General features: G+C 41.1%; 1 protein-coding gene across 13 annotated transcripts in view; it reads left to right on the top strand.

Annotated features, from left to right (window-relative positions):
* BPTF (bromodomain PHD finger transcription factor) overlaps positions 1–21,665 on the top strand; it is a 157,517-nt gene that overhangs the window by 108,041 nt on the left and 27,811 nt on the right. For 11 of the 13 annotated variants that reach the window (XM_032177829.2, XM_032177820.2, XM_032177818.2 and 8 more), the window contains 6 exons: positions 1,297–1,405; positions 8,621–8,838; positions 12,317–12,539; positions 13,579–14,495; positions 15,921–16,003; positions 16,276–16,501. In XM_032177829.2, coding sequence (XP_032033720.1) covers positions 1,297–1,405; positions 8,621–8,838; positions 12,317–12,539; positions 13,579–14,495; positions 15,921–16,003; positions 16,276–16,501 — 1,776 coding nt within the window. The remainder of the gene's footprint in view (positions 1–1,296; positions 1,406–8,620; positions 8,839–12,316; positions 12,540–13,578; positions 14,496–15,920; positions 16,004–16,275; positions 16,502–21,665) is intronic. The other 2 variants (XM_032177824.2, XM_032177830.2) reach the window with 1 other exon arrangement.

The raw sequence follows: 21,665 nt of genomic DNA on the forward strand, positions 1-21,665 counted from the left end.
TAATTTCTAGTTTCCCTTTTAAAACTACGAAGGGACCAGGGGCAGTAGCTCACGCCTGTAATGCCAGCACTTTGGGAGGCTGAGGCAAGAGGATCACTTGAGGCCAGGAGTTCGAGAACAACCTAAACAAAATGGCAAAACCCCATATCTACTAAAAATACAAAAAATTAGCTGGGCATGGTGGCATGTGCCTATAGTCCCAGCTATTCCCAACTACTTGGGAGGGTAAGGGATGAGAATTGCTTGAACCCACAAGGCAGAGGCCACAGTGAGCTGAGATGGTGCCACTGCACTGCAGTCTAAGTGACAGAGTGAGACTCTGTCTTAAAAAAAAAAAAAAAAAGAAGTGTAAAGATTAGCTGGGCCGGATGCGGTGGCTCACGCCTGTAATCTCAGCACTTTGGGAAGCCAGTGGGGGCGGATCACGAGGTCAAGAGATCGAGACCATCCTGGTCAATATGGTGAAACCCTGTCTCTACTAAAAATACAAAAATTAGCTGGGTGTGGTGGCACACACCTGTAGTCCCAGCTACTTGGGAAGCTGAGGCAGGAGAATTGCTTGAACCCGGGAGGCGGAGGTTGTAGTGAGCCAAGATCGTGCCACTGTACTCCAGCCTGGGTGAAAGAGCGAGACTCTGTCTCTAAATAAATAAATAAGCAAGACTCTGTCTCTAAATAAGTCAATGAATGAACAAATGAATGAATGAATGAATGATTAGCTGGACATGGTGCCATTCACCCATAGTCCTAGCTTCTTGGGAGGCTGAGGCAGGAGGATTGCTTAAGCCCAAGATTGAGAGCCAGGCTACGATGAGCTGTGATTGCATCACTGCATTCCATCTTGGGCAACAGAGTGAGACCCTGTCTTTAAAATAAATAAATAAATAATTTTTTAAAAACTATGAAAGAATATTTGGTTTCTGATCTTCCTGTTATATTCTGTGGGTTACAGGTATGGTCTGGAGCTTACAGAAAGTGGGACTCCACATTTTCCTGTGAGCACTAGTTACAGAGCAGAGCCTCACTGGCATATGTTCCTTCCTTTTATTCCATAGGCTATTTTAGTATCAGTGGCAGGGAATTTTGTATGATAGCATTTGAATTTAGTTTTCTTTCCTCAAAATTCCATCTTTATTCTGATGTTTAATACAATTTAAAATGTAATGTTCAAGAGCCCCTGTCATTTCTGTAAACATTTTTATTAATATAGAATGTTTAAAGATCTTGTGTTCTAAGTCGATTATACTTTAGTCTTTTTAAAGCATTTTAATTCATTGTTCTTTGTGTCATTTATAGGTAATCACAGGGCCTCAGATTCGCCCTGGTATGACCGTGATTAGAACACCACTCCAACAGTCAACACTAGGAAAGGCAATTATTCGAACACCTGTGATGGTACAGCCAGGTATTTATCCATCCAGCATTATTATTTTACATCTCAACAGCCAGTCTGGGAAATATGTAATTCTCTGCATTTGGCACTACATACAAGAAATACAACTTGAATTAATACTTCAAAGCATACTAAATTTCTAATGCGTTGTGAGCTCTATTCATTTCATTTTGACCTTGACAGTAAAATAGGTTGAAGTATGCTTATTAAAAATGTAACAGAAACCACTAATAAAATATATAATTAAGTAAAGAAAACAGTCTGTATAGCAAAAGACAGAAAATCAAGGAGACAGCAAAGAAACATATAAAACAAAATTACAAATGCAGTGCCAGATGTTCATTTATTACTCTTAATGTGAATACGTTAAAACTACCATTTTAAAAATTGAAGACTGGCTAGGCTAGGTGACTCTCCCTTGTAATCCCAGCACTTTGGAAGGCCAAGACAGAAGTATCACTTGAGCCCAGGAGTTCAGGACCAGCCTGGCCAACATGGCGAAATGCCATCTCTACTAAAAATACAAAAAAATTAGCCGGGCATGGTGCCTCATGCACCTGTAATCCCACCTACTTGGGAGGCTGAGGTGGAAGAATCGCTTGAACCCAGGAGGCAGAGGTTGCAATGAGCCAAGATCATGCCACTACACTCCAGCCTGGGCGACAGAGTGAGACCCTGTCTCAGAAAAGAAAAAAAAGTTGAAGACGTTAAAGATTTTTTTTTAAACCCTATACATTTATGAGAAATTTAGCTAAAATCAAATTACTACAAAAGCTACAAAAGATAATAAATTAAAGATGGACACAGGCACACAAAATAAAGGCCATAAAAAGAAAGAAAAGACAAAGATGGCCCTACTGATACTGGACAGAATAAAATTCAATGTTTAATAAAAAGAAAAAATTTATGAAAAAGAGTCATTTTTTATTGGCTTAAAGGTAAAGATTGGCTGGGCGCAGTTGCTCGCGCCTGTAATCCCAGCACTCTGGGAGGCTGAGATGGGTGGATCACCTGAAGTCAGGAGTTTGAGACCAGCCTGGCCAACATGGCGAAACCCCATCTCTACTAAAAATACAAAAATTAGCCAGGCATGGTGGTGGGCACCTGTAATCCCAGCTGCTCGGGAGGCTGAGGCAGGAGAATTGCTTGAACCCAGGAGGCAGAGGTTGCAGTGAGCCGAGACCCTGCCATTGCACTCCAACATGGGCAAGAAGAGTGAAACTCCATCTCAAAAAAAAGAAAAAAGAAAAATAATATTCATAGGCTTTTTGGTGGAAAAGTGGTTCTTGAGTCATAGATAAAACCTTGATAAATTCCAAAAAATAAAATGTGTATAGGCCACATTCTTTATAGTAAAGCTAGAAATTAATATTAAAATACTATATTAAACTGTAACAAGATGTGTTAGGAAAAAAAAGACATGACCAGGCCCTGTGGCTCATGCCTATAATCCTAGCACTTTGGGAGGCCAAGATGGACAGATCACCTGAGGTCAGGAGTTCCGAGACCAGCCTGGCCAACATGGTGAAATCCCTTCTCTACTAAAAATACAAAAATCAGCTGGGTGTGATGGTGAGCACTTGTAATTCCAGCTACGCGGGAGGCTGAGGCAGGAGAATCACTGCAACCTTGGGAGGTGGGGGTTGCAGTGAGCCGAGATTGCACCACTGCACTGCAGCCTGGGCAACAAGAGTGAAACTCTGTCTCAAAAAAAAAAAGAAAAGAAAAAGATATTAGATATTATACTAATAACCTTAACTTGCTTAGAAGTATGTAAGTACAGATGGGTGCGGTGGCTCATGCCTGTAATCCCAGCACATTGGGAGGCCAGCGGGTGGATCACAAGGTCAAGAGATCAAAACCATCCTAACCAACATGGTGAAACCCCGCCTGTACTAAAAATACAAAAATTAGCTGGGTGTGGTGGTGCGTGCCTGCAGTGCCAGCCACTCGAGAGGCTGAGGCAGGAGTATCGCTTGAACCCAGGAGGCAGAGGTTGTGGTGAGCCGAGATGGCGCCATTGCACTCCAGCCTGAGCAACAAGAGCGAAACTCCGTCTCAAAAAAAAAAAAAAAAAAAGTATGTAAGTACATTCTAAGTAACTTTTAAGTTAAAGATACATCAAATACATAATTACAAAACAATTCTCAAATAGCAACCTTAAGCCTTGATGCCGCAGTTAAACTTAGAGGTGATTCAGTTTATTCAATACATATTTGAACACCTACTCTAGGCAGTTGAAATAAATCAGTGAATAAAACAAACCAAAAATATCTCTATTCTTAATCAGAAGTTAGAAACATATATAAAACAAGTTTCGAAAGAAAACAAGACCTGATGCAGTGGCTCACACCTCTTATCCCAGCACTTTGGGAGACCAAGGCAGTCAGATCACTTGAACCTATTAGTTCTAGACATCCTGGGCAATGTAGTGAGACCCCCATCTCTACAAAAAATTTCTAAAAAATTAGCCACGCGTGGTGGCACATGCCTGTGGTTTCAGCCACTTGGGAGGCTGAGGCAGGAGGATCACATGGGCGCAAGAGGTCAAGGCTGCAGTGAGCCACAATGTTGCCACTGCACCTCCAGCCTGGGTGACAGAGTGAAACCCTGTCTCAAAAAAAGAAAAAAGGAAAGAAAATGAGGGAGGAAATGAAAGCAAAGTAATAATAATTACAAAACAGAAAAGACCAAAAAAATTAGACCATTATTTTGCAAGTCTAATCTAGGGAAAAGGGAAGAATATGCTTGTTCACAGAATTAGGAATGAAAAAGTACAATAAAAATAAAGTGAGCTTTTTTAACTCAAAAGGAATTGTAGATCACCTGAGGTCAGGAGTTCAAGACCAGCCTGCCCAACATGGTGAAACCCTGTCTCTACTAAAAATGCAAAAATTAACTGCGAATGGTGGCAGGTGTAATCCCAGCTACTCAAGGTTGAGGCAGGGAGAATTGCTGGAACCCTAGAGGCAGAGGTTGCAGTGAGCCAAGATTGCGCCACTGCACTCCAGACTGGGTGACAGAGTGAAACTGTCTCAAAAATGAAAAAAAGAATTTTGTATAGGTATCCTTGTAGTAAGACTTTCAGAAGTCTTACTATCCATACTTAGGACGTAGATCTATTTGAATAGCAAGACATAATTAAATATTGTGCTTATAAATTGAATGTCTCAATGACGTATCAACAGAAGAAATTTGAAAAGTTGCCATAATGTTACCTATAGCAAGGAATTACAGACTTCGTGGTTTTACAGGTAAAGTTCTTGGAAATGGGTAGGAAATAATTTTCTTATTATAAAACATGGTTCCAGGGCATAAGGGGAAAGACAGATAAAATCTTTCCCATTTTACTAATTTAGCACCAATTCTAATATGAAATATAGCAGGTTTTTTTGTTGTTGTTTTGTTTTGTTTTAAGGCAATCGTCTTGCCTAAGTAGCATTTACCTGAGAAAAGAAAGGAAGATGGATTATTTCAGTTAATGCTGCAGGAACAATTGATAAGATTTAGTATCTATTATGTGAGACAGGTAGCTACTAGGAAAGAGAACTAACATAAAGGAGAAAGTGAAATTTATAGGTGATGAATGTTTTCTATATACTTAGAAAACTGATAGTTGTGGTAAATTGCCAGATAAACTGTAAATGCTGGTATTACTATGGATACACACAAACTTTGTTGCATAATGCCCTATGTAGCTGCAAGTATGTGTTTGTCTGACATGCATAAGTGAATGTGTAGTTTCCAAACCACTCTCATCTCCAGGGTTTTGCCACTTTTCTTCCCTGGAGTCTTGAATCCCCTGTGAGGATAGGGTTTGTATGATGAACTACTCAACCCTGCCGCCTGGCTGTGCAGCACTCATTTAATGTACTTAAATGAAAGTCTGCCTTAAACGAACTAATTCTTAGTAGTAATACTCTAAAATAGCAACTGTCATATATTCATCATTTACTCTGTGCCAGGCTGTATGTGTTTTGTACATAAGCATTCATTTAATCTTCATATAAAATAGGTACTAACACTATCCCCATTTTACCAATGAGAAAATTGAAATTCAGAATGTTGAATAATTTCCCAAGCTATTAATCTGGGATTCAAACCAGATTTATCTGATTCCCAAGTCCAGATATTCATTTATTCATTCAACAATTATTCAATACTACCTATGTGCCAGATGCTGTTCCAGGCCCAAGTGGCCATGGTTATAAACTAATCAGACAAAATAATGCCCTCATGAAACTTATAGTCTAGTGGAAAAGGTAGATAATGAGGTAAATTAATTATACATATATTTAAATATATATTGTGTATAATAATATATGAATTTTACGCATATATCATGTTAAATAATGAAAAGTACTGGCCAGGCGCAATGGCTCACGCCTAATATCCCAGCACTTTGGGAGGCTGAGGCAGGTGGATCACCTGAGGTCAGGAGTTCAAGACCAGCCTGGCCAACATGGTGAAACCCCATCTCTACAAAAAATACAAAAAATTAGCTGGGCATCATGGTGGGTGCCCATAATCCCAGCTACTTGGGAGGCTGAGGCAGGAGAATCGGACTCCGTCAAAAAAAAAAGAAAAGTACTTAGAAAGACTGAGGGGAGGAACGATAATGTTTAGAGTTGGGATCTGGGAATGATTTGCAGGGAGGGTTGAACTTTTAGGAAGGATGGCCTTAGAAGGACTCACTAACAAGATGAAATTTGGATAAAGACCTGAAATGAGAGAGCTGTGGAGCTGTGCAGATATCTGAGGAAAAAGTCTTTTATGAAAAAGAAAAAATGCAAGGGCCCTGAGGCAGGAGTGGACCTGGTGACATTGAAGGGATGGATAGCCAGTGGGTCTCAGGGGGACCCAAGGAGGACAAGAAGTGGGAGTCAAAGGAGTTGTGGTCAGAGAGAGGTGGAGGGTGGGTGGGTGTGGGTTGTGTCTTCAGGTGTGCACAGATCACACTGGAACTTATCCCTCATCCTACACCACACTAGCTTTTCCTAAGATGAGATCCGGCTGGGTACAGTGGCTCACGCCTGTAATCCCAGCCCTTAGGGAGGCCAAGGCGGGTGGATCACCTGTGGTCAGGAGTTTGAGACCAGCCTAGCCAACATGGCAAAACCCCATCTCTATTAAAATACAAAAAATAGCCAGGCATGGTGGCGCAGCCTGTAATCCCAGCTATTTGGGAGGCTGAGGCAGGAGAATTGCTTGAACCCAGGAGGCAGAGGTTGCAGTGAGCTGAGACTGCCCCTCAGCCTGGGCAACAGAGCGAGACTTTACAGACCCTCGGAGTATGGTCAGAAATTATTAAATTTTTGAATTTCCATTTTGATCTAAAAATAAATTGATATATACCTATTGGAGATCATCTGGGTGGCTTATAAAAATGAATCGGTACCAATCCTTTTATCTGTCTCTGCTTATGATGGCAATGTATCTGTACCAGGTGATCTCTGGAAGTGATAACTTTTCATGTATTGTTTCTCAAACTGCAATGCAACAACATAGCGCTGGGATACAGGAGTTCTCAAATTAAAGACCTTGGCCACACTATGTTATGCTGTCTTTCAGTTCATCTTGAATAAATGAATGAGAGTAACCAAGGAAAATTTCTTTGTGTTTCTCTTAATGGCTGAATGATACTTCATATTACTGCACATGTATAAAATGAAAACTTATTTTGACATTCAGAATACCTCTCTTACACCTTTTTGTTGTTGTTGTTGTTGTTAAACTAACGCCATGGTAAAATCCCTGCTTATACATTTTTGGGTGCTTATGATTATTTCTTTAAAGTAACCCTCCAAAAAATAATACTGGGTTCATAGTAGGAAGATAGTACTAAGTTGAAGTTTTGAAAGGTTATTCCAATTCACACTACTGCCACCTCTGTGTGCCTATTTCACTGAACCCTGCCAACCCTTGATATCACCAGTAAAGTAAAATATTCAGGCAACTGCAAATAGTATCATGTATCACAGTGCTGAATTTCCTCAATTACTACAAGTTGGCATTAAAAACTGTTTTAAGTTCTTCATTTGTGAATTCTCTCTCCACACTCTGCCCATTTCTTTTCCTACTTATTTAATACATATTTTTAAAGACTATTTTCCATCTGGAAAAAAGGCAGCAAGTAAATATTAAAAGCTTGAGAAATTTGATGTTATTCAGTAGTTAGTAATGAGTCTGTAAACGTCAAATTAGCTACCAGAAAATTATTCTTAGCAACTGTTCTACATGGGGGAAAATTCCACTTGCCTATTCTAGTTTCAGCAAGTTAAACTAAAAAGAGGTTTATGGAAAACTGTAGAGCCATTCCAGTTCAACTTCATTCATTCAGTAGACATTTATTGAACAATTACTATGAAAGCATTATTTGGGTCAGGTGCGGTTGCTCACGCCTGTAATCCCAGCACTTTGGGAGGTCAAGGCAGTCGGATCATGAGGTCAGGAGATCAAGACAATCCTAACACAGTGAAACCCCGTCTCTATTAAAACAAATACAAAAAATTAGACGGGTGTGATGGGACATGCCTGTAGTCCCAGCTACTCGGGAGGCTGGGGCAGGAGAATCGCTTGAACCCAGGAGGCAGAGGTTGCAGTGAGCCGAGATCACGCCACCGCACTCCAGCCTGGGCGACAGAGCGAGACTCCGTCTCAAAAAAAAAAAAAAAAAGAAAGCATTATTTGAGCACTCTGCCTTAGTATTGAGGATATAGTGGTCCTTACCTTCATGGTTCTCCCAAGCTGTCTGTCAAATAGCTGTAAGAGAAGCTTATTATAAATGCAATTGGCCCAGAATATTCCAGATTCTTTATATTTTGTTTAAAATTCATATGAATTAATTTTTTATTAAATTAGCATCTTATTTTTAATATTATATTACTAAGAAAAGGCAGCCTTATAAATGGCGTATTTTACATATTCTCTTTTGTCTTCCCTATTATCATTTTGGTTTTAGGTTTATAGGAAGAATTTTAATTGGTTTTTTCCATTATCCTACAGACAGCAGAGACTGGATAACGGTTGGCAGTGAAAACAGACTCACTGCCAACCAGGCAGGACCTTTGGATGTGGGTATATGTCTGAATGTATCCTTAGGCTCTGAATATCCTAGTGTTTTTTTGAAGATGGAAAAGAATACGTTCATCTGAGGTGTTGAATTATTTCAATTCAAAATAATGCCAAGGGTGTATAAGCATTCATAATGTTTTGCTGTTTGTGTAGGTGCTCCTCAGCAAGTGATGACTCAAATCATCAGGGGACAGCCTGTCTCCACTGCAATCTCCACCCCTAACACAGTTTCCTCAACACCTGGGCAGAAAAGCTTAACTTCAGCAACATCCACTTCAAATATACAGTCTTCAGCCTCACAACCCCCTCGCCCGCAACAAGGACAAGTGAAGCTCACCATGGCTCAACTCACTCAGTTAACACAGGGCCACGTAAGTAACATAAGCTTTATTTTCAATTTAGAGGTGATCTTATTTATTCTTGCCGTAAGTTTAAAAACATGAACTTATTTTGATATGTTTTTAAATGTGCTGACTTGAAGAAATGGTTACTTCCTGGAGTCAGAAATACCTCTTAGACAGGATATAATAAACCCCAACTACTAGAGTAATCCTTAGACAGTGAGCTATAACAGTGAGACAGATAACCTTTTTAACCACCAAAATTTTGTTAGTTGGCTAATCTCTGTGAGACAAATAAAATTTGAGTACATTAAGCTGCTTCCTTGCAAGACTCAATATTGTTAGCAAGTCTTCTAATATTGATTAATAAATTGAATGCAGCTCCCATCAAAATCCCAAGAGGTTTTGTTTTTAGTGAAACTTCACAAGCTGATACTAAAAGTTTATATGGAGGTACAAAGTATTAAGAATATCTATACCTTTGAAGAACAGGATTATTTGCCCTATATGATAACCTGATATCAAAACTTAGTATAGGCTGGGCATGGTGGCTTGCGCCTGTAATCCCAGCACTTTGGGAGGCCAGGGTGGCTGGATTGCTTGAGGTCAGGAGTTCGAGACCAGCCTGACCAACATGGTGAAACTCCGTCTCTACTAAAAGTACAAACAAATTAGCTGGGCGTGGTGGCATGCGCTTGTAATCCCAGCTACTCAGGAGGCTGAAGGAAGAAGAATTGCTTGAACCTGGGAGGTGGAGATTGTAGTGAGCTGAGATTGCACCACTGCACTCCAGCCTGGGTGACAAAGCAAGACTTCATCTCAAAAAAACCCAAAAAACTTAGTATGTAATACTTCACTAATTAATATAGTGAGGTACAGACATAAGGAGAGGCAGATAGACCAACAGAACAGTAGAGAGTGCAGAACATGAACCCTATGTATGTGGACACTTGTTATATGACAAAGGTGACATTGCAGATCATTAAGGAAGAGATGACTTTTCAGTAAATGGTGCCAGGACAATTGAATATACATGGGAGACTGTGAAATTGGACCATTATTACCTCACTGTACATAAACTCAATTACAGGAGGATGAAAGTCCTAACTGTGAAAGGTAAAACTATAATACCTTTAGAAGATAGAAGAATATCTTTATAGCTTTCCTAAACAGACAGAAAATGCTAAGTATAAATGAAAATATTTATAAATTCAACTACTGTAAAAATAAGGATAAGAACCTCTGTTCATCAAACGCACTACAGAGAGAGTGAAGAAAATGAGAAAAGAACCAACCAAGGACTATTATATATCCAGAATAAAGAATTACTACAAATCAAGAAAGAAAAAAATTCAGATAGATCAGGAGGAAAAAAGACAAACAGGCCAGGTGCGGTGGCTCACACCTGTAATCCCAGCACTTTGGGAGGCCAAGGTTTTGGGAGGCCAAGGCAGGTGGTTCACTTGAGGTCAGGAGTTTCAGACCAGCCTGGCCAACATGGGGAAACCCTGTTTCTACTAAAAATACAAAAATTAGTCGGGCGTGGTGGTGTACGCCTGTAATCCCAGCTGCTTGGGAGGCTGAGGCAGGAGAATTGCTTGAACCCAGGAAGCAGAGGTTGCAGTGAGCCAAGATACATACACTGCACTCCAGCCTAGGCAACAGACTCCATCTCAAAAAAAAGAAAAAAGAAAAAAAAGGACAAACCAACATTATGAGGAAAGAAGAAATCTAAATGTCCCAAATTCCAAAAAACTGCCGAACTTTATTAATAATGAGAGAAGTACATATTAAAACCATATGCTTAAGAGATTGGTACAAATTTAAATGTCCAACAAAACCAAGAGTTAGCAAAGACGTAGAGCAGAAAGAATTCTCAGGCACAGCTGGTGAGCCTATCAGTCGGTTCAGCCATTTTGGAAACCTCCTGGACATTGTCTGGTAAAGTCAAAGCTGTGTATGCTCAAGGTCCCAGTATACCTTCTAGGTATATCCCTAGAGAAGTTATTGTTCATGTGAGCACCAGAATACATGGCATAAATATTCATAGCAGCATTGTTCATAAGAATCAAAAACTAAGAACAACTCAGATGTCTATCAAAATCAGCTAGATAAGTAAATTGTAGTATATTCCTACAGCAATAAAAATGAATAGACTTCAACAACACAGAACTATGCAAATGATTCTCACAAATATATAATGGTAAGCTAAAGAAGCAAGTAGCTGCCAAAAAAAAAAACACATGTTATAATTTCATTTGTATAAGATTCAGAAATAGGCAAAACTAAGCTATTTTGTGTAGGGATACAGGGCTGCCGCATTGCCTGCCCGGAGGGGGCACCATTCCCATTGTATTCTTCGTGAATATTGCTCCTGAGTTTGTGAACCTCAGTGGCCCTAAGATACATACCGAAGTAGTAATGGAACACAGTGTTATCATCAAAGTGAGGATAGTGCTTACCTCTAGGGGAGAGGGAGGGAATTGAGATCCAGGTGAGTCATGTGGGGGCTTCTAGGACACTGGCAGTGGTGACCACAGTCGCGGTTTTATAGATGTTTACTTTATAATTTTTAAATTATACTTGGTGTTTTGTGTATTTTGTGCATAAAAAATTATTTTAGAAAAGCAAGAGTAAATAAGTTTTGAGGGACTCACATGTATATGGAGCTTACTTAGTACATGGACTTTGTGCCATCAGTTTTGGTCACTGGGAGTTTAGGGGATGGTTTTTACTTTTGCTTTCCAGTTCTCCCGCATGTTCCTGGTATTCAAGATTTCTAGTTTAATTAAAGTTCTGGGCAGAAGAGACAGCGCCTAGAGAATTTTAAATTTCTGGACCCCATTTTGGTAACTGCTCAGACCTTAGTGATCCTCCTTACTTGGTGTTTGCATTACATTTCTAAAACCCCAAGTTTTTTACACTTTAGCACACACACACCCCATAGGTAATTTGGCATGTATTGAAAGACAAAATTCAGGAGATCTGGGTTCCTTCTTTTTTTCTCACCTTTAAGTTGGGCAGGGTACTTGACCTTTCTAACCTGAGTTTCTTAGTTGGGAATCAGAAGAATATTTTCTCTGCCTATCCCATAAAGTCACAAGTCCATTGTGAGAATCAAATGAGGCAGTATCTATGAAGATGCTTTTGAAATTGTAAAATATGAATATAAGATTATTTAAAATCAGAATTTTGTGGGGACCTTAGTTATTCAATACCTTTATTTTATAGATTGGGAAACTTGGATCTGGAGGAACAATGTTGCTTGTGGACAGATAACTGGCTGACCATTGGGGGAGCTTGAACTGGAACTCTGGATTGTTGATGTTTTTCCTACTAAGCAACATAAATATTCTTACTTTAGCTTATCTAAATTCCTGCTGGTGACATTCAAATATGCATTTTCATTATATTAAAAGATCATTACACATAAAAATGATTTAATAAAAATGATATACATACAGATTGATGCTTTGAACACTGTTTACATGTTGTGTTTTTTCCACAGGGTGGCAATCAAGGTTTGACAGTAGTAATTCAAGGACAAGGTCAAACTACTGGACAGTTGCAGTTGATACCTCAAGGGGTGACTGTACTCCCAGGCCCAGGCCAGCAGCTAATGCAAGCTGCAATGCCAAATGGTACTGTTCAGCGATTCCTCTTTACCCCATTGGCAACAACAGCCACCACAGCCAGCACCACCACCACCACTGTTTCCACGACAGCAGCAGGTAGAGCTGTGGGTTTATCAGAAATGTCGGATGTTACTACTACACGTTGCTGGGCTAACAGAGGCCAACAGGAGAACCAGTATTTACCTTTGGAAGGATATGCCTCAAGCCAGTGAGCTGAACAGTTGACTTAGTCAGCCTCACAACGTCTCGAAGCTTTTGTACCCTGTTCTTACAGACTCCCTGTTACCACCACCCTCTCCCTCCTGTTAAAAAAGAGAGAGAAACAAAGGGGGCAAAAATAATGGTTATCTTGGTAACTATGCCCACACTTACTCCTTGCTAAGCCTTGTAGGTGCTGATTGAGACATGGAGGTGATCTCAGGGAGGGTGGGTAAATCCAGTTCATGACCTGAGATTGAGAGTGGGTCCAGAACCACTTTGTTGACCTTCTGCTGCAAGTCATTGTAACTAACTACCACCGCATCGTGGGAGAAAAGTGAGGCTTGACAGTTAGCCTGGGCCAGATGACCCGGCTGATTTCCAGAGGCTGCAGCTTACTTTGGAAACCAGCCCTCTAGAGTTAGGAGAGTGTACAGGGGACAGCCAAGAAGCAGGGCCCAGGCTTCCCAATTTCAGAGCGTCCTGCCCTAAGCATGTCCAAATGGAGCATTTCAAAGGCATACACCTTCTGTACTAAAATACAAAATCCTCAACTTTATTTACTTTATTTATTTTTTCGAGACAGGGTCTTGCTCTGTCACCCAGGCTGAAGTGAAGTAGCACCATTACTGCTTACTGCAGCCTTGACCTCCTGGACTCAAGCAATCCTCCCACCTCAGCCTCCCGGGTAGCTTGGACTGTAGGCATGCTCCACCATGCTCAGATAATTTGTTTTTATTTTTTTTGTTTCTGTGTAGAGACGGGGTCTCACTATGTTGCTCAAGCGATCCTCCCACCTCAGCCTCCCAAATTGCACAGGTGTGAGCCACCACGCCTGGCCAGAATTCTCAACTTTAGAAAATTTCCTTCAGATTCGTCTTTAACCACAGTCTTATGTTCCAGAGTAATAGAAATGGTTCATCTTTCCTTTTCACAGGTACAGGTGAACAAAGGCAGAGTAAACTGTCACCCCAGACGCAGGTACATCAAGACAAAACCCTGCCACCAGCTCAGTCATCAAGTGTGGGTCCGGCAGAAGCCCAGCCACAGACTGCTCAGCCTTCAGCTCAGCCCCAGCCCCAAACCCAGCCCCAGTCCCCAGCTCAGCCTGAAGTTCAGACTCAGCCTGAAGTTCAGACCCAAACAACTGTTTCATCCCATGTCCCTTCTGAAGCACAACCCACCCACGCACAGTCATCCAAGCCCCAAGTTGCAGCACAGTCTCAGCCTCAAAGTAATGTCCAAGGACAGTCTCCTGTTCGTGTCCAAAGTCCATCACAGACTCGAATACGTCCATCAACTCCATCCCAACTGTCTCCTGGACAACAATCCCAGGTTCAGACTACAACCTCACAACCGATTCCAATTCAACCACATACATCTCTTCAGATATCTTCCCAAGGCCAGCCACAATCACAACCCCAGGTACAGTCTTCAACTCAAACTCTTTCATCAGGACAAACTTTAAATCAAGTTACTGTTTCATCCCCATCCCGTCCTCAGCTACAAATACAGCAGCCACAGCCCCAAGTCATTGCTGTGCCTCAGCTGCAACAACAAGTCCAGGTTCTCTCTCAGATCCAGTCACAGGTTGTGGCTCAGATACAGGCTCAGCAAAGTGGTGTGCCCCAGCAAATCAAACTCCAGTTACCTATCCAAATTCAGCAAAGCAGTGCTGTGCAGACTCACCAGATTCAGAATGTGGTTACAGTGCAGGCAGCCAGTGTGCAAGAGCAGTTGCAAAGGGTTCAGCAACTCAGGGATCAGCAGCAAAAGAAGAAACAGCAACAGATAGAAATTAAGCGTGAACACACCCTCCAAGCTTCTAATCAAAGTGAAATCATTCAGAAACAGGTAAAGTTATTAAGTAAAAGCAGCATGTTCAGTAGCTTGAATTATTGTGCTGTGCAGTAGACTTAGTGTTTGGTTGTGTTAGGTTTCCTAAATGAGACAAAGTCATTAATGTTTAAATTTAGAAGAAACACTGAATTGACCAAAAAAAATACTGAATGACTACTGTGGTGTGGAACACTTCATTAGATACATATAATATATAGTCAGTGCTTATTAGGAATGACCTGTATTTTGGGAGGACTAAGATGGGAAGAATGGAGTTATGAGCTTTAATCATTAATATAAAATTTGAGGGTTTAACTAAGTTTTAAAGCCACTTCAGACATTATAGCAATTCCTTTAAAGTTATTCAAAGTTGTCATTCCTTAGTTTGCATGTAGACTATGCAAATTATAGACAGATTAAACTCGTTTGCATGTAGACTATGCAAATTATAGACAGATTAAACTCATTTGCATTTCTAGCCACACCTTTGTAAAAAAGTTTTTAAAAGCGTATTATTTCATAGCTTAAATAAAAAATGGCATCATCCAGCAACAGCTTGCAATGGCACATTAGTGAAATAAAGCAATTTAGATGAGTTAGAATTAGTCTACTAAAGTGAAGTCATACATATAACATCCAATAACATTACTGGCAGAAACCATCTTTTCATCTACCCATAGCTTGCTTCGCTCAGCACTAGGCAGGATTTTAAGTGTTACCAAGTTGTGAGACCTTCATTCAGTTCCTAGGTCTCCCATTCACAGTCCATGAAACTCATTTATCCCTCCTTAGCTATAGCCTATTAAAACCCTTCTCTTTCCAGCCACATGAGATTACTGCAGTGATTAAATGAGGTCATAAATGTAGAAGCACTTTTTAAACAGAGAAGTTATTTTAAAGATGTAGTATTCTTATGAAAATGATGGTCATATATATTATATTTAAATATATTGTTACCCAGTTTTACTGTGTATCTATAAACTGAGAATTACTACACTGTCTGTCTATCCCCTAATCTTTGTATAGGGGAGACGAGGGACAGCTCTTTAAAATTCATTCCTGGGAAGAAAGCATAATGTTAAAAATACGGCCTTTGGAGAAGGATAGCCAGGTTAAAATTTCAGCTGTATTACTTATTGTTTCTCAAACAAGGTGGTTAATTTCTTTATGTCTCAGTATCTTGTTTATAAAATTATTGCTGTGGTTCAGTGTTGTTATAAGGAATAAACGAGGTAACGTCAAGTGCTTAGCCTAGCACAGTACCCAGCAGGTGGTAAGCACCCAGGCCATCTAGTAGCTGCTAATTTTATTTATGTTACGATATAAAATTCTTACAGTTTCTTTAAAAAAACACATATGTGCTCAAATTTCTACTGTTATCTGTGTACTAACCTGTGGTGATTATAAAATATGCACTTTTGGATTTATTCTGTCCTGAAGGTGGTGATGAAGCATAATGCTGTAATAGAGCATTTAAAACAGAAAAAGAGCATGACTCCAGCTGAAAGAGAAGAGAATCAAAGGTAGGGGATATGCAGGGTCTTGTTGTTTCTCCTTCTCTTCTCTTTATCGTGCACACGCACAGAGTTCTGAGTTTATACTTGTTTATCTTGATTGAAGTTCATTAAATGAGAACACTTGGCACTAATAGTTGCTCATAACTGGTTTGAACCACTCTTGACGTTTTCCAGTCACAGAAAGTTTTTGTCTCATCTGTAGAGGCATAGAAGAATCATGTCTTAAGCCTTTCAAAATGAAACGCCCAGCATTACATAGGTTGTGTATTTTTCTCTAGAATGATTGTCTGTAACCAGGTGATGAAGTATATTTTGGATAAGATAGATAAAGAAGAAAAACAGGCAGCAAAAAAACGGAAGCGTGAAGAGAGTGTGGAGCAGAAACGTAGCAAGCAGAATGCCACTAAGCTGTCAGCTCTGCTCTTCAAGCACAAAGAGCAGCTCAGAGCCGAGATCCTGAAGAAGAGAGCACTCCTGGACAAGGATCTGCAAATTGAAGTGCAGGTAAGAGGGCATGTCCTTTTCTTCTGTGTCCAGTGTTTAGCATCTAAGGTTCTGCTTTTTTCCCTTGCCTTTTTAATAAAGCTTAAAATTTCAGTATGTTTTCTAGAATTTACATTTGTGTACATAGAGTAAAAAGCAGTGCAGCGCGTGTGTCTTACAAAACAAGTCAGAGCTTTTATAACTAAATGTGTAGTTATATTGTATTCTCCAGACTAGCAACTCTGAGAGGTGAGCTTGTTGATTGAATTGTTGAAAAACTCTGAGAAGAGCTTTACATGTCTATGACATAGTCTGGCCAAAAGTAATTAGGAGCAGAGCTTCATGAGAAAGGTACAGAGACAGTGAAGTAACGTTGAAAGAATGAAAAATAACGTGAGTCCATTAAATAAGACAAATTGCACCAGGATGAGGTGGCTCACTCCTATACTCCCAGCAGTTGGGGAGGCCAAGACAGGCAGATCACTTGAGCCCAGAAGTTCGAAACCAGCCTGGCCAACATGGTGAGACCTCATCCTACACAAAATGAAAAAGTTAGCCAGATGCGGTGGCACACAGCTGTGGTTCCAGGTACTCGAGAGGCTGAGGCAGGAGGATCACTTGAGCCTGGCAGGTTGAAGCTACAGTCAGCCCTGATGGCACCACTGCACTGCAGCCTGGACAACAGAGCAAAAACCCTGTCTCATAAACAAAAAAAAAAAGAAAAAAATTTCTTCCTTGACTTGTAAATGATTCTGTAGGTATCGCTAACCTGCTTTCTAGAGGAATTTATTAAAAAATGAAAGTAGGCTGGCTTTGGTGGTTCATGCCTGTAATCCCAACACTTTGGGAAGCCAAGGTAGGCAGATTGTTTGATTGTTTGAGCCCAGGAGTTCAAGATCAGCCTAGGCAACATGGCAAAACCCTATCTCTACAAAATACACAAAGTTAGCCAAGCATGGTGGAGTATGCCTATAGTCCCAGCTACTTGGGAGGCTAAGGCAGGATGATCACTTGAACCCGGAAGGCGAAGGTTGCAGTGAGCCTTGATCACACCACTGCACTCCAGCCTGGGGAACAGAGTGAGACTCTGTCTCAAAAAAAAAAACGTAGGGCCGGGCACGGTGGCTCACGTCTGTAATCCCAGCACTTTGGGAAGCCGAGGCGGGCAGATCACGAGGTCAGGAGTTCGAGACCAGCCAGGCCAACATGGTGAAACCCTGTCTCTACTAAAAATACAAAAATTAGCTGGGCGTGGTGGCAGGCACCTGTAATCCCAGCTACTTGGGATGCTGAGGCAGGAGAATCGTTTGAACCTGGGAGGCAGAGGTTGCAGTGAGCTCACACCACTGCACTCTAGGCTGGACAACAGAGTGAGACTCTGTCTCAAAAAAAAAAGTAGACATCTATTTATACATATATACACACACACATATATATATACATACATACATATATATACAGACATATATACACATATATACACACATATATATATAATTTACACATAATTACACAGCTTTTTAAAAGAGAAGTGGGTTATCTCAAGCATTTCAAGGCCGGGCACGGTGTCTTACGCCTGTAATCCCAGCACTTTGGGTGGCTGAGGCAGGTGGATCACCTGAGGTCAGTTCAAGACCAGCCTGGCTAACATGGTGAAACTCTGTCTCTACTAAAAACAAAAATTGTTGGCCGGGCGCGGTGGCTCACGCTTGTAATCCCAGCACTTTGGGAGGCCGAGGTGGGCGGATCACGAGGTCAGGAGATCGAGACCATCCTGGCTAACACGGCGAAACCCCGTCTCTACTAAAAATACAAAAAATTAGCAGGGCGTGGTGGCGGGCGCCTGTAGTCCCAGCTCCTCGGAGAGGCTGAGGCAGGAGAATGGCGTGAACCCAGGAGGCGGAGCTTGCAGTGAGCCGAGATCACGCCACTGCACTCCAGCCTGGGTGACAGAGCAAGACTCCGTCTCAAAAAAAAAAAACAAAAAAACAAAAATTAGCTGGTCGTGGTGGCAAGTGCCACTAATCCCAGCTAGTTAGAAGTCTGAGGCGGGGAGAATTGCTTGAACCAGGATGGTGGAGGTTGCAGTGAGCCAAGATCCACTGCACTCCAACCTGGGCAACAGAACGAGACTGTCTCAAAAAAATAAAAATAAAAAAATAAAACATTTCATAACATGTCTTAAACATTTTAAGAAGGTGAGAAATAGACCAGGCACGGTGGCTCATGCCTGTAATCCCAGCACTTTGGGGAGGCCGAGGCGGGCAGATCACTTGAGCTCAGGCGAAGGCTGCAGTGATCCGAAATCATGCCATTGCCCTCCAACCTGGGCGACAGAGTGAGACTGTCCCCCCCGCCCCCACCGCCAAAAAAAGAAGGTGAGAAATAGTAAGAAAATATTAACCAGACTAATAATACTACCTAATTGTGAAACATTAGAGATCTTCCAGTTAAAGTCAGAAATCAGAAACCCCAGTGATGCCAACAATCAACATTATTATTTAGCATTTCTGGAAGTTCTGGCAAATGTGTTAAGCCAAGAAAAAAAAAGACAAAAGATTGAGGAAAGAAAACATTGTTTTTATGTATAATATGATTATTACATCAAAACCCCAAGAAAATAATTATTAAATTTATAATTCAAGGCTGGGCACGGTGGCCCACACCTGTAATCCCAGCACTTTGGGAGGCTGAGGCGGGCGGATCATTTGAGGTCAGGAGTTCGAGACCATCCTGATCAACATGGTGAAACGCCATCTCTACTAAAAATACAAAAAAAATTAGCCAGGCATGGTAGCGGGTGCCTGTAGTCCCAGCTACTTGGGAGGTTGAGGCAGGAGAATCGCTTGAACCCTAGAGGCAGAGGTTGCAATGAACTAAGATCATGCCACTACACTCCAACCTGGGTGACAGAGTGAGACTAGGTCTCAAAAAAAAAAAAAAAAAAAAATTCAGTAACGTAGTCAGTTACAAGATAAACATTGAACCTGCCTCCCAGGTTCAAGTGATTCTCCTTCCTCAGCCTCCCAAGTTGCTGAGATTACAGGCATGTGCCACCACGCCTGGCTAATTTTTTGTATTTTAGTAGACACGGTGTTTCACCACATTGATCAGGCTGGTCTCGAACTCCTGGCCTCAAGTAATCCACCCGCCTCAGTCTCCCAAAGTGCTAGGATTACAGGCCTGAGCCACTGTGCCTGGCCTCAATTTGGGTTTTTATGGAAGCTTCATTACATAGTCATTAATGATTACATCTTTGGCTGTTGGTGGTCAGCTTAACCTTCAGCCTCTCGCTCTCTCTTTTTCTCAGAGGTTGGGAGGTGGCACTGAAAGCCCTGAGAATCAGCCCCAATCCTGAGGCTCTCTAGGAGCCTCCAGCCAATCATTAGCATAAAAAAAAATCTTATTTTGCAGATTTTGAGGGTTTTAGGAATTGTATGCTGGGAAATAGGGAGGAAGATCAAATATATATTTCACAGTATCACAGGACCACAAAGAGGAGATTGGTCATCAGTGTTTCTCAACAGAAGCACTTTGGCCTTTTGAACAAGCCAGTTTACACACTGTAGAAGTTTAGCATCATTTAAGGTGTGCCACACACTGTTTCCGTTCCACATTCTACACAGAGTGGGAAAATAGTTGTAGTTTATATCCTTTATATATAAATAAGTTGGTCAGTTGCCCTTCAAAGCCAACAAATAAAAATAATCTGTAAATCTAACCCCCAAAGACAATCATTTTTAAACAACTTTAGAATATATCTTGTATATATTACTTTAATGTATGTATTCATATACAAACACGTTTTATACAGAAACAATCTAACGAGGAAGAAAAATTATACTTTGAGAAAGGAGGTGCCAGGTGCAGTGGTTCATGCCTGTAATCCCAGCACCTTGGGAGGCCAAGGCAGGTAAATCACATGAGGCCAGGAGTTCGAGACCAGCCTGGCTGACATGGCGAAACCCCATCTCTACAAAAATACAAAAATTAGCTGGGCATGGTGGCGCACAGCTGTAGTTCCACCTACTCAGGAGGCTCAGGCAGGAGAATCGCTTGAACCCAGAAGGCGGAGGTTGCAGTGACCTGAGATCGTGCCACTGCACTCCAGCCTGGGTGACAGAGTGAGACTCTGTCTCAAAAAAAAAAAAAAAAAAAAAATTATTGCTAAGGTAATTTGCTTTGAGTTCGAGACCAGCATGTCCAACATGGTGAATCCCTGTCTCTGCTAAAGTTTCAAATATGTATATGTACTGGCATATTTTAAAAATAAATTTTAATTTTCTTTTTATAAGATATGTGATTGCTTCCTTATATCTGCCTGTTCTTATTTCTGCCTCTTTTTTTAAATAGGCTTAATTTTTTTTTTTTAAATGGAGTCTTGCTCTGTTGTTCAGGCTGGAGCGTGTAGGGCCATCTCTGTTCACTGCAACCTCTGCCTGCTGGGTTCAAGCAATTCTCCTGCCTCAGCCTCCTGAGTATCTGGGATTACAGACACCTCTACCACGCCCAGCTTTTTTTCTATTTTTAGTAGAGATGGGGTTTCACCATGTTAGCCAAGCTGGTCTTGAACTCCTGACCTCAAGTGATCCTCCCTCCTCGGCCTCCCAAAGTGCTGGGATTACAGGCGTGAGCCACCACGCCCAGCCAATAGGCTTTATTTTTTAGAGCAGTATTACATGCAGAATGTACAGTTCCCATATTATTCCTCCCCCACCCACACACAATTTCCCCTATTAATGTTAGCATGGCACATTTGTTAGAATTAATGAGCCAATAGTGATTATTATTATTAACGAATGTCCATAGTTTACATTAAGCTTCATTCTGTGTTCTGTGGGCTTGGCAAATCCCTAATATAACGTATTCATCATGACAGTATCATTCATAATAGTTACACTGCCTTGACAATCCTGTGTGCCACCTTCTTATTCCTCCTCCTTCCCCCTGTGCTAGTCTTTCTGATAAAATAATGTGTTTTTTAATAAAGCTTATACCTTTATTACGTCTTTGAATATATCAATAAAGTTTTTGTCAAATTGTTCTTTTTTTTTCTTTTTTCTTTTTTTTTTTTTGAGATAGAGTCTCGCTCTGTCACCCAGGCTGGAGTGCAGTGGTGCGATCTCGGCTTACTGCAAGCTCCGCCTCTCGGGTTCACGCCATTCTCCTGCCTCAGCCTCCCGAG

This window comes from Hylobates moloch, unplaced genomic scaffold (assembly GCF_009828535.3).
Source record: "Hylobates moloch isolate HMO894 unplaced genomic scaffold, HMol_V3 SCAFFOLD_15, whole genome shotgun sequence".
Lineage (NCBI taxonomy): Eukaryota > Metazoa > Chordata > Mammalia > Primates > Hylobatidae > Hylobates > Hylobates moloch.